The sequence below is a fragment of the Thunnus albacares genome, chromosome 4 (genome assembly GCF_914725855.1).
Source record: "Thunnus albacares chromosome 4, fThuAlb1.1, whole genome shotgun sequence".
Classification (NCBI taxonomy): Eukaryota; Metazoa; Chordata; class Actinopteri; order Scombriformes; family Scombridae; genus Thunnus; species Thunnus albacares.
In genome coordinates this window covers 30,666,712-30,678,571 of record NC_058109.1, presented here as the reverse complement: position 1 = coordinate 30,678,571, position 11,860 = coordinate 30,666,712, and the positions used below count along the sequence as shown (strand labels likewise).

General features: G+C 40.2%; 1 protein-coding gene across 2 annotated transcripts in view; it reads left to right on the top strand.

The window, feature by feature from the left end:
• Positions 1 to 819: 819 nt before the first annotated feature.
• Positions 820 to 11,860, top strand: part of shq1 (SHQ1, H/ACA ribonucleoprotein assembly factor) — a 36,678-nt gene continuing 25,637 nt past the window's right edge. The window contains exons 1-7 of one of the 2 annotated variants that reach the window (XM_044349518.1): positions 820 to 922; positions 1,847 to 2,013; positions 2,151 to 2,215; positions 6,355 to 6,483; positions 6,610 to 6,770; positions 6,938 to 7,050; positions 7,156 to 7,253. In XM_044349518.1, coding sequence (XP_044205453.1) covers positions 1,871 to 2,013; positions 2,151 to 2,215; positions 6,355 to 6,483; positions 6,610 to 6,770; positions 6,938 to 7,050; positions 7,156 to 7,253 — 709 coding nt within the window. In that variant the 5' untranslated portion in view covers positions 820 to 922; positions 1,847 to 1,870. Of the gene's footprint in view, positions 923 to 1,057; positions 1,149 to 1,846; positions 2,014 to 2,150; positions 2,216 to 6,354; positions 6,484 to 6,609; positions 6,771 to 6,937; positions 7,051 to 7,155; positions 7,254 to 11,860 lie in introns of those variants that run through there. The other variant, XM_044349519.1, reaches the window with a different exon arrangement.

Sequence of the window (11,860 nt, the reverse complement as noted above, 5' to 3'; positions counted from 1 at the left end):
TAAGGGCCTTAAAGTGAGACTATGCAACTTGTCCTGAACAGCAGCCATTGTGGCCACAGGTGACAATACTGTAATAATGGTAAATCCTAAAACATAATGTAACAGTTGAATGGTAAAGAAGAGTCATGAAGTCTCTATGATGTTCATTATGTAAGGTGATTCAAGACCTACATCACCCTGTCGGGGTTCTATTCACAAAATGACCTGCTCGCTGTACATTATCCCTGACATGTAAGTTGCTGACATTATCCATCTTAAGCTACTGATCATACCAGACCTAATAAAGCCTTAACAGCAAAACTATTGATTACAGAGCAAAACTGGGGGCCAAGAAATGATAAGTTGATTCATTGATTAATCAATTGACAGAAAATTAATCAGCAACTATAGTTGCTTGATTAATCACTGAAGTAATTTATTAAAGCATAATTGCTAAAAGTTTCCTGATCTTCAGCTTCTCAATTTCATCATCAAAATCATTTGCAGCTTTTCTCTGTTTCATATCATTCAAAACTGAATATCCTTTGGGTTTGGACTGTTGCATGGGCAACAAGACATTTGAAGACATAACCATAAAGTCTGGAAAATAGCGATGGGCATTTTTCTCTATTCTCTGACATTGTATAGGCCAAATGAATAATCGATTTAGTGAGAAAGTAATTGACAGATTAATTATGATAAAAAAAAATAATTAGTTGCTGTCCTATGTCATGTCTTATCATTAAAAAACTTATTGCAAAACTGACATATGTTGCTATTTGGCATATTTGTATTGTCCATAACCGTATCTGTCACGAAAGTGATTTTTCTCAGAACATTTTTACTGTCCGTTTACACCTTACACTACGGTAAAACATGGACGCTACATCAAAGTGCTGCATGAGGGGCTTGTTGTGACAACTCTCTGTGTTTCTGGGTTCTGGTGAGTGTATATTCATGTTTATGACATTTTAAATGCGCTGTGTTTTAGTGACTGTCACAGAAGTGGCTTAAACAGCTCACTTTCACTGCATGAAATGAGGTAATAGCACCGTAGGTCAGCCAGCACAACTGCTATGCTGTGTTAGCATAAACACCATGTGTTAGCTCAGAGTACAGGCTAGTAACAAGCTGACCACAACACGAAACCTGCTTTAAAAATCTGTCAGGTAAGCGTGGCATGTAGCTCTCCGACTCATGCCTACACCTGACAGAACAACACTTCATGTCCATTGATTTTCAGGGTCTATTGTTAAATTCGGCATGTATAAGTATATAAACAAATCTAATTTTTTCACTAAATTTAGAGCGTGGACTGTTGTGCATGTGGAGTACACAACTTCTTAGGCTGAAATAATGTTAGCCAACTAAAATTCCTTAGTGTATGTTAGCGAATATCTTTTAAAGATAATAATATTGTCATAAGGCAGAGATACACAATTATAGTCATACGTCATGTTTTGAAAGGTACACACGTTTGCCAATGTGCAAGTCGTTTTAAATACCCAGATTTCCAAATGCAGTTTTGTATGAGGATCTTTTTATAAAAGCGAGAACAGCAGGATCCAGAGTTTATTACAAGCTAATGTGAATCTTGAGTATAGATGTCTGTTGTAACTTGATAGAAACGGATGGTTATGTTTGACACAAGTTTTGTTTACAGTTCTCACTATTAGTGCAGCACATGTGGACTGCTGCTTTTGGAGTCATGTGATCAACTGCAACATCTAATGGAGTCAACCACAAGGTGGCATGCAATAGTCAGCTGGGGTGTGATTTCATTAGAACTGCCTGGCAGTCCGCTGTGAAATGCAGTTCTACACAGAGTAACCTGAGTTCAGGATTCTTCCTGTGTTTGATTCTGTAGGTCTGTATTACATTGATATTCATCATGATAACTCCTGCATTTGACCTGAGCCAAGATCCCGAGTACCTGATCCTCAGCATCCGTGTGCCCTACACCAGAACATCAGAGTTTGACCTTTACATAGAGGGAACAGACTTCAAGTTCTATGCCAAGCCTTACTTTCTTAGGTGAGTTTCCCAATATAAATGAACTAATGTGTCTGAATACAGTCTCAATATCGATAGAAAACTGACGGGATCAAACAAATGAGGTGTTTGTCTTTCATACCAGTGATTATAACCATCTGGGTCTTTCTTATTTTCAGATTAACTCTTCCTGGAAGGATAGTGGAAGATGGAAGAGAAAAGGCCATATTTGACATTGACAAAGGTAGGTGACATTATTATATGATGATAACGCATACAATGGGGGTAAAGCAGTATGACTTGTCATATTAGATAATACATGACAAAGTGCCTGCTGAGGTATTCCAGCAAATGCACTGACGTCTGTTGCATGAAAGGGAGCCCGATTTTTTCAACATTGCAGATTCCAAGTAGCAATCTATATTTGGGCATTTAACCAACCTAGAATAAGTTTCCCATACACATTGCCAATACACAAAATCAGTCAAATATGATTGTAAAATTTCTGTTCTTGTCTAAAACTATTATGTCTGTGACCCTCTGCAGTATAAAATATGAGCACTCTGGAGGCATTGAGTGTTGAGAGGCAAGAGAATCAAGATTGGGGATTTGTTTTGGATGATCTGATATCATCCATCACTTCGCTTTCTTCTGTTCTTGTCAACATAATGACTTGGGAACAAGTACAATCAGTTTTTTCTAGGGTACATTACAAAGTTCTAACAACTGTTTTTTTTTCCCCACTGGTGTTTATAAGAATCAATGTGCTGACCTTTCCTTCACTAGCAGAAAAAAGCAGTTTGCCAGGATCTTTTTTTTATACTTTGTACCACCGCTGTCTCAACATATTGAGTTATACTGTGTATTAAATAAACACATATCACAGAATCATATTGAACTTTCATAAATCTGTATGCTGACCAAGGGTTGTTGAGTTTCAGTTCATTTAAAGTAAGCAAGCAGTCTTAATACTGAAGATTTCATAAATCTTCGTGCAAAAGTTTGGGCACCACTTGTCAAATAACTTATTTTGGTGATTTCGTAATTGGAAAAATGTAAACACAACCTCTCTAGGGTATGGAAAAAACACAATTTTATATTATCAGCAAACATTAATGCATAAATACTTTTTAGGTCATAAATTGAACAAAGATAAAAACATCATTGTGACGTGTGCAAAAGTTTGGGCACTTCCCGTGGCAAATATCACATCTTGCAAACCCTTTTTGTAGCCAGTTAAAAGTCTTTCAATTCTTATATTTGGGATTTTCTCCCATTCTTCCTTGCAGAAGTCTTCAGAAGTCTTCTAGTTCTTGGGCCGTCTTGCATGCACAGCTCTTTTAAGATCTACTTACAGATTTTCAATTATGTTTAAGTCAAGGGACTGTGAGGGCCGTTCCAAAACCTGCAGCTTGTGTCTCTCGAGGTAGGCCATGGTGGATTTAGGATCATTGTCCTGTTGTAGATGCCATCCTCTTTTCAGCTTCAGTTTTTTTTTACAGGCAGTGGGATGTTTGCTTCCTGAATTTTCTGGTATTTAGTGGAATCCATTCTTCCCTCCACTCGTGCAATGTTTCCTGTGCCACAGGCTGCAACACAGCCCCAAAGCATGATAGATCCACCCCCATGCTTAAAAGTTGGCAAGGTGTTCTTTTCATGAAATGCTGCTCCTTTTTTTCTCTAAACGTACCTTTGTCCAAAGAGTTTATTTTGACTTCATCAGTCCACACTATTTGTTTCCAAAATGCTTCAGGCTTCTGTAGATGTTCCGTTACATACTTATGACGTTTGATTTTATGATGAGGACGCAAGTAAGGTTTTCTTCTACTGACTCTTCCATGAAGGTCATGTTTGTGCAAGCAGCGCTGTACAGTGGAATGGTTCACCCCCCCCCCCCGGGTCTGCTAAATCTTCCTGCACGTTTTTTGCAGTCAAATGGGGGTTTTGACTTGCCTTTCTTACCAGCATACGGGCAGTTCTCTCTGTGAGTTTTCTTGATCTTCCAGAGATGAACTGTGGAGGTCATCTCCACCTCCACAGTTCCCTTAAACTGCCCTCTCTTAATCACATTTCACACTGTGGAAACTGCAAGCTGACAGTGCTTTGCTGTCTTCTTGTAGCCTTCTCCTGCATTGTGGGCATCAATAACTTTCATTTTCAGAGTCTCACACAGCTGCTTAGTGGAACGCGTGGTTGCTGAGTGTTCACACAAGGTTTGAAGAGTCAGAGTATTTGTAAAGCTTTGAAATTGTCACCAGCTGACATTTCCTAATGACAACTGTTGACATGCCTCAGGCCTAACAAGCTGATTAAAGTCTGAGACCTTGTAAATAGAATCTCAGACTTCAGAACTCCTAGTGTGCCCAAACTTTCGCACATGCCACAATGTTTATTTTTCCTTCTTTTTTTTCAATTTATAACCTGAAAAGTAACTAAGCATTAATGTTTGCAGAAAATATTGTGTTTTTTTTTTTCCATATCCTAGAGAGGCTGTGTTTATATCTTTTCAATTGAAAAATCACCAAAATGTGTTATCTGGCAAGGGCTGCCCAAACTTTTGCATACAACTGTTTGATGGCAAAGTGTTTTTTAAAATTATTTTTGCATTTTCAACTTTATTGTGTAGTTTGACAGTGAGGATACAGGCAGGAAATGTAGGCAGAGAGAGAGAGAGGGCTATGCCATGCTTTAGGGTCCCTGGCTGGAATTGAATGGGGTTGCAGTTATATGGTGTATGCATCTTAACCATGAGGCCACTAGGGTCCCCAAACTGGTATAACTCTACTGGATTTGTGATCTTTATTCAATCACCTGATAAAAAGTTAAAGGTCCAGTAAGAAATCTGTTTTAAAATAAAAATTAACTCACATTAGTATTGCTCACAGAGATTACATTAATTCTTGGCCAGGAGCAATATGTAAAGCACAAATTAGAATAAGAGAGCACATGTGATGATGAAATGCCTGCACTTTTAATTAGTGTAAGGCAGTGATGGTGTGTGTGTGTGAATGTGGCCTGCAACAGGGATATGTCCAGATGTGCGAGTTATTTGTTGCATGTTAAGTCGGAAGAACACTCACAAATTAGTAAAACGATGTAAACAATACTCAATTAAAAAGCTTCAAACCATTTCCAAACTGATTTTGACAGTATTTTATGACAACAACACATACATGTACATGTTTGCCAGAAAGTGGACTGTTAACATATTTGAATTGTTGCATAGAGAAACTCTGGACATCCTGATTAAAACATGGCTGTGTTTGCTTTGCATGACTTTGGTGAGCAGCCACTTTTGTACAAGACACTAGGCCGTGTTTCTACTAGCAGTCAGTGATTGATCCCAAGGGTGTCTTTAGTTTGTACTTCAGTCAATCAAGCAGGGTAAATTAACCTACTGATCATGTTATTTCATTTTCATTTAAAGGGCCATTAGAACCATCTGTAATGTCATAATGATTACAGCCCGCAGCCTTTTTTTTTAGTGACACTGACATGACAAGGAGCTGATGTAGGATTTCCTTTAAATAAATAACATGCAAATAAAACACGGTAATGAGTATTGTTGCAATGTTCTCTAAGTGTATACGGTGGTCTCTGTCATTGTGGTCTGTCTTTGACTTTCACATAATCAGTTCTAATGAAGTTGTCTTTGTGGAGACGTCTGCCTTATGGACTCTGACACCTCGTTGCCCGTCTGTCAGCATGGCCCCAGTTAACACGCTGTGTCTAAATAAGCCTGTAACATCTGCTAATAAAGCTCCACTAATGAGTGTCCTTGTTTAGACTAATAATGAGCAATCATTAAGATCCCTCTTTCAGGCTCCCCGTTCTGCAAAGCCTGCATCTTAAGCAATTAGTCAGATTCCATCGTAAAGCACGTTGAAGCTTTAACGCTTGGGCGCGTTGAAATTTTATGAGGTCTTTAGGCGACCATCAGATTATCTTTGTGGTGTGCCCAGATCTTTCTAATTCATCAACGCTGTATTACCCGTGATTCATCCGCTATCGCTTCTTTTAAAAAAAGATGCTCACCTGTGATTGTCCAAAAAGTAATCAATCAACTTTTAGTTTTTTAAAAGGTTATAGTTGTAGTTTAAATTCTATGATCAGTTACTGATCTAATGGTCTTTTCTTATGCATTTATTGTCTGAAACATCAGTGTGAAGATATTCTTCTGACATGTCACATTTCACATATTAGTTTAATAAGAGCCTTCAGCAATTTCTTTGATTGAAGAAACCTCTCAACCTCATGTAGAGGGTGTTCATAATTTACTGTTGGGGAAAAACAGGAAATACATATTGTTGGGTTGAAACTAATGTCTATTTTCATCATCAGTTTCAGGTCTGATCCATGTCTTTATGTCCCGTCTTGCTTTAGGTCTCTTCACTCTTCGGGTCCCTAAGGAGACAGCTGGAGAGCACTTTGAAGGCCTCCAGATGCTGACTAGTCTCCTCGCTCCCAAAGGATCCCGTTCAGCCAAGCCCTTGGTTGAGGACATTAGCACAGGTAAGTCAAATCTATACATCAGTTGAACCAGTTTATTGACTGATCAATCAATCATTTTGATAAAGATAACACAGGATAGTGCAGTATTTGCCTGGAATTAATCGTACCTGCTTAACATTTCAAAAGATTGCAGTGAAAGTGTGGGAGATGATGAAGAGGAAGATGAAGAAGAATTTGACTGGCAAGTTGAGCAGGAAGTGTACAAGGAGAGCTCTGAAGAGGAGCTGAGAGCCCTGCAGAAATATGGCTTTGGTAATCAGAGGTCTGGAGTGTTTGCCAGATTACAGGTAAAGTCAATGAATAAAGATTCTTCCCTCATCTCTGAAATCCTCACACCGTTTACAAGTGATTAGAAGAAGTGATTAGACTAAGCTGCTGAATAGAACTTTTTGAACCATACAAGTAAAGTTTAGATGCCACTACAAGGCTTTAAATGCAGCGAATGTCCTGACAGGAGGAACTGAGTGAAGTGATTGATGTCAGGAACCCAGAAGGAACAACAGTAGCAGAGAGGAGGCAGGCGCGGCTGGAAGCAGAGGTATCCGCCTTCTCTCCTGACCATTACCTGTGAGTTTACTCAAACAAAAACCTCCGGCACATCTGAACATAGCTTTTGTCTTTGCTGTGCTTCTGCGCTGTCTGTCGTCTGCTGACATATCCGCGTCATTGCAGAGCCGATTTGTTTGAGGATGACGAGATAAAGAGGCTGCTGAAGTTTCGACCATGGTGGGCAAAGCTGAGTCCTTCTACAGACCAGGAAGGAGAAGCTGGTAAGTTTCAAGCTCATCCCTTCATGATCTTTTTAAAAATGTGATGTAAATATATTCATCTGAAATGTGTTGCAGGGAAACATCTCAAGTTTGTCAAACTTTTAAACAAAAGTAATATCAGTGTACACTTTTAAACTAAACTTCTCCAGTGCACAGAAATGTTATGTACAAAAAACACACACGTGCAGAAGGGCCGAATAACTGACTATAAGGACAGTAAGTTTAGGTGTGTGTTTGCATGGTAGATATTGGTAGAACACATGTGAGTTTGCACAGTTTCAGTTGAACGTCTTGGTTTGCCAGCCTCAGTTTGCACTCTTGTTCTAGGTATTTTAAAAACCTTTTAAATCAAAATTTTATCAGAATCATTGCTGAGTCCATTTTCACATACAAGGAATTTGTCTTGGTGTAGTGGTGCATAACAATCAAAAGACAGAAGCGAAGAGAAAAAACCAAGTATCTATAAAAAGTGAGAAAAATACAACTACCACAAAAGACAGCTGGTATAAATATATAAATAGAATTTTACAATAAAGAATAAGTGAAAAAATAGGTTCTATGTGAAGAGAGCTGTAGATTTTAAAGATATACTGAGTTTACAAACAAAACAAGACAATGCACACCAACACACCGAGGCAGCCGTCCACGGCGCCATCTGGAAACCAGCAGGGATACATATCGATATTGGAATACATAGTACATATCACCTGTTTATAAATGTGGACTCATCATTTGGGGTTTTCATGATATTAAGTAACCAACAAAGTAGTGACTGAAGGCTACCAGAAGGTGGCATGAAGTTGTAAAAATTGAGAAAGCAATCATGCATTGTTTGCTCATTTTAATTTGACCAAATTAAAATACTCCTAGCAACCATTTCACTATTCCCAGTAGTACCATTCTAAAACTTCCACAAATAGTGTTGTGAATTGAAATACTGTATATGTAGAGTTCCAAACAGGAATCTGTTGGCTGGGATTCATGTCAGCCAAGCACTGACATTGTTCTCTGACAATATATCAATCCCCAAAGGACAAATCAACCGTCTCACTGCCCCCCTCCAGAGGAAGGTCAGAGCTCAGCTAATCAGCCACAGAGCTGCACTCCCTGCCAAAGTGCCTCAGGGCACTTCAACAGGAAAGACACTTGTCATTATGAGAGATTGAACTTGGACCTTCCTTAATCGCTACATCTCTCTGCTGCCTTTTGACACTTAAACAAGCACATCTCGAGTACTGAGACTGATGAGTTAAAATGTGACAACCTAAAAAAAAAAAAAAGGGGAGTTTTTATCCACCTTCATACATTTTCAATATCCTGTTTTTCCTCCACATTCAGAAGTGCTTTTTTTTTTTTTTTGCAATCAGTTCTCATCCATTTAAAATCAATGGCTCATTAACTAGGATTGAGAAGTGCTGCTTGTTGGCTGGAGCCTCCCAGCTTCATTTCTCCGCTCAGCCTCTCACATAGGCGTGATCACTTATGAAGCCCCAGCACTGCGAGACTCTATTTAATTGTGCCATCCAGCTCCTCTAACAGCCTGCTAATTCCAGCACTTCCACTGTTTAAGCAGGCGCGTGGCTCATAGCCACAGCTTATGTGTAGTGCATGGTTGTCGTACGCTTGAGAGAGGATTTAGATTAAACAGATAGCATTATCACAGGAGGGAGTGCTGCCGGTCGCGTCAGGAGGAGCCCGTTTCCACCAGCGCGAGGGCCCGACCGCTGACGAGCAGCCATCAGTCAGAAAATGCAAAGGCCATTAGCTGCAGTCTGAGTTTAGCCTCTGAAGAACATTACGGTCCCCCGTAGCCCCGCCGGCTTCATCGCCTCATTCTGCATTCTAAGACAGAGCGCCTCAGTCGGGAGCTCAGGCGTAGATAAATGGGCCAAATTAAACTTAATGGCTTGATTGACAGGTCGAATAGCATTAGCCTCAGCTGAGTGTGAAGAATGGTGTCGGTCAGGAGATTTAAACGGCTCACCGTCAAATGTTGAAAGCGTGCTCATGATTTTAACTGTCGTATTTTTAAAATGGAGACTACAATTCCTCCATGCGGGGTTTTTTTAGACTTTTCCTCCCCCTTCACTTCTGCTGAGTCTGATATATATGTCACCTGACAGATGGATGTGGACACAAGTGCTAATGAAGTAGAAACTGGCCCCTTTGTGCTCTCCAGTGTCAAGTCCAGCACAGTGACAGGCCACAGCTGTCCACTGGAGGCCTGTTTTCACACGCCGCTCCAGACTAAATGGACCTGACAGCTCCTTCTCTCTCTACCTGCTGCACTTTGTTATGGCTGAGCTTAGACGCCACTTGGAAATCTACGACCTTTGACTAGATTTAGGCTACTACTACACAACCAAAGTTTACAGTTTGGACATATCGTAACATAAAAGTCTCTTTAATTTAATGCCTAACACAATCACAGCATGTGTACGCACAAAATTAACAATATCTGCAAGGTCATATTATGACCGTTTCTATTTGTGAAATTCTGAGAGCGTTTTCCAGCACTCAGCAGTATTTGACAAAGCATATTTACTCCATGCCATCAGGCCATCTGGACCTGTAGAGAGCAGCGGAGAGCCAGACTGCCTCTCCAACTGGAGGAATTAGGTCAGAAATTAATTTCTAATCAGCTGAAGCCCTCATACGCTGAGTGCAAATGCCTGCTAGAATTGATTGGCTCCATAGCGGAGATGAATGAACCTGGTGCAGCTGCAGTAAGAGGGTAAATCCATCAGGTCTGCTCACCTCACTGGTTTGGCTGCAGGATTAATTGAAAATATATCAGCGTCGTGAGGCTGCCGCGTGCTACTTGGAAGAGAGTAGGAGCTCTGTCGCTGTTTAGACTTTGCATTATACATAGATGTGTGTTTCCGTGTAGCATCTTTCTTCAAGAACAGATGGCACTTGAATTCGCAGAAATCTTCAGGATCATTTTTGTGTGAATGATGATGCAGAAAAACATTTTTAGAAGCACCGGGTGTCATCGCGCGTATACCAGATATGACTTTTCCTCTTACGTTTTTATCGCTGGAGTTTGTGTGTGCATGTCGGCACATGTGTGCGTGTGCTTTTGAGGGAGATTTTGTGCACTTGCTTGCATATCGTTCTTACGGCTCTGCGAGTTATTGTGCGACTGTGTGCTGTTTTACATTTTCATTTTCATCCCTTCACTCCATGTGTGTATCTTGGCGTATGAAGAAGAGTGTGCGCAGATGAGGGTGCACGTGCATTTGGGTCTTTGTGTCTGTGTGTGTTCCGCTCGGCTGTGCTCTCCCGCCGCAGCTGCACCGACGAGGGACTCAGGTAGCGTCTGCAGGGAGCTAAAACCTGACGTAATGCAGCAGGAATCTCCCTCCCAGCAGAGCCAAGTTCCCACTGCAGCCAGGGAGATCATTTTGAAGCGCTATATGTGTGTGTGTGTGTGTGTATGTGTGTGTGTATGTGTGTATACATATATCGAGTGTGTCTGTGTGTGTTTGTGTACACGCTCCAGCCAATACACACCAGTAGGTTTTGCACATCAGGGGCTCGGTGCAGGGACTCTCCTCTCCTCATGCAGAGAGAGGAATTGCTTTCAGCTGTTTTATAAGCTGCTGTGAGAAAAAAAAAAAAAAAAAAAACTGTTGAGTTACAGCATGTTCCTGCAGACATTCAGCGCGCCTTTCAATACTGAACTACAGATAGCTTAAATGGGATTGAAGTCTGTTTGTGTCGCCCCATTAGGCTTACCACAGATCCCCATTAAGCAGATGTTTTTTTTTTTTTTTTTTAACATAATGTTTATTTATACTTATGCACGTTTGAATTATAGACAGATGTCTCTTTCAAAAGGCATCAGTCAGTGAAGTTGCAGAGATAAATTTCAGAGCAGAGATTTGAAGATACTTTCATATGATGGAGCTTTATATTTTTTGAATGCACAGCTGTCACATATCTAAATGGGATTAGCTTTATTAATTTGACTGTTTTGCCTGTTTTGCTTCTATCCCTTAGCAACTCCTGTTATGCTGCCCCTCAACAAGGCACTGCTCCAGTACAGCAGTTCATCAGCCAACAATAAAAGTGGTTTTATTGAGCAGCAGGTGTGACTATGTGAAACAGCAAAAATCTGAAGCAGAGGTTTGCTGGTAAACGTATCCAGTTTATACTATCTCCCCATTAAGCCAGCTAATTTGTAAAAATTTCCACTTAATTTTGGTAAAAAAAAAAATCTCTACCCACACTAAAACATACTTTTTCCCTTTGGTCTGCAAACAAAACTCTACATCAGATCTGGTAAGGAGTTCGACAGACACAGTTTGGTTATTTTAGCGTATCATCTGCACACAGTGTTCACTTGTTGAATGCCGCTCAGCATGATTGTCTGATTAATTTGCTTTTGCTTTAATATGTTGCACTCTATTTTGTTCACCCTTATTCTGAACAATGCTGGACTGTAAGCTTTCTTAAAATGAAAAATAATTGGAAGACACCTGCAGCTGAACAGTCGATCCAGTTATTTTTCCGTCGTAATAGCGTTTCAAGGTCATACCATATCTATGACACTTGTGAGGTAGCGTTAATGAGATTTGCGGAGGGCATCTGTGTTTAATTAC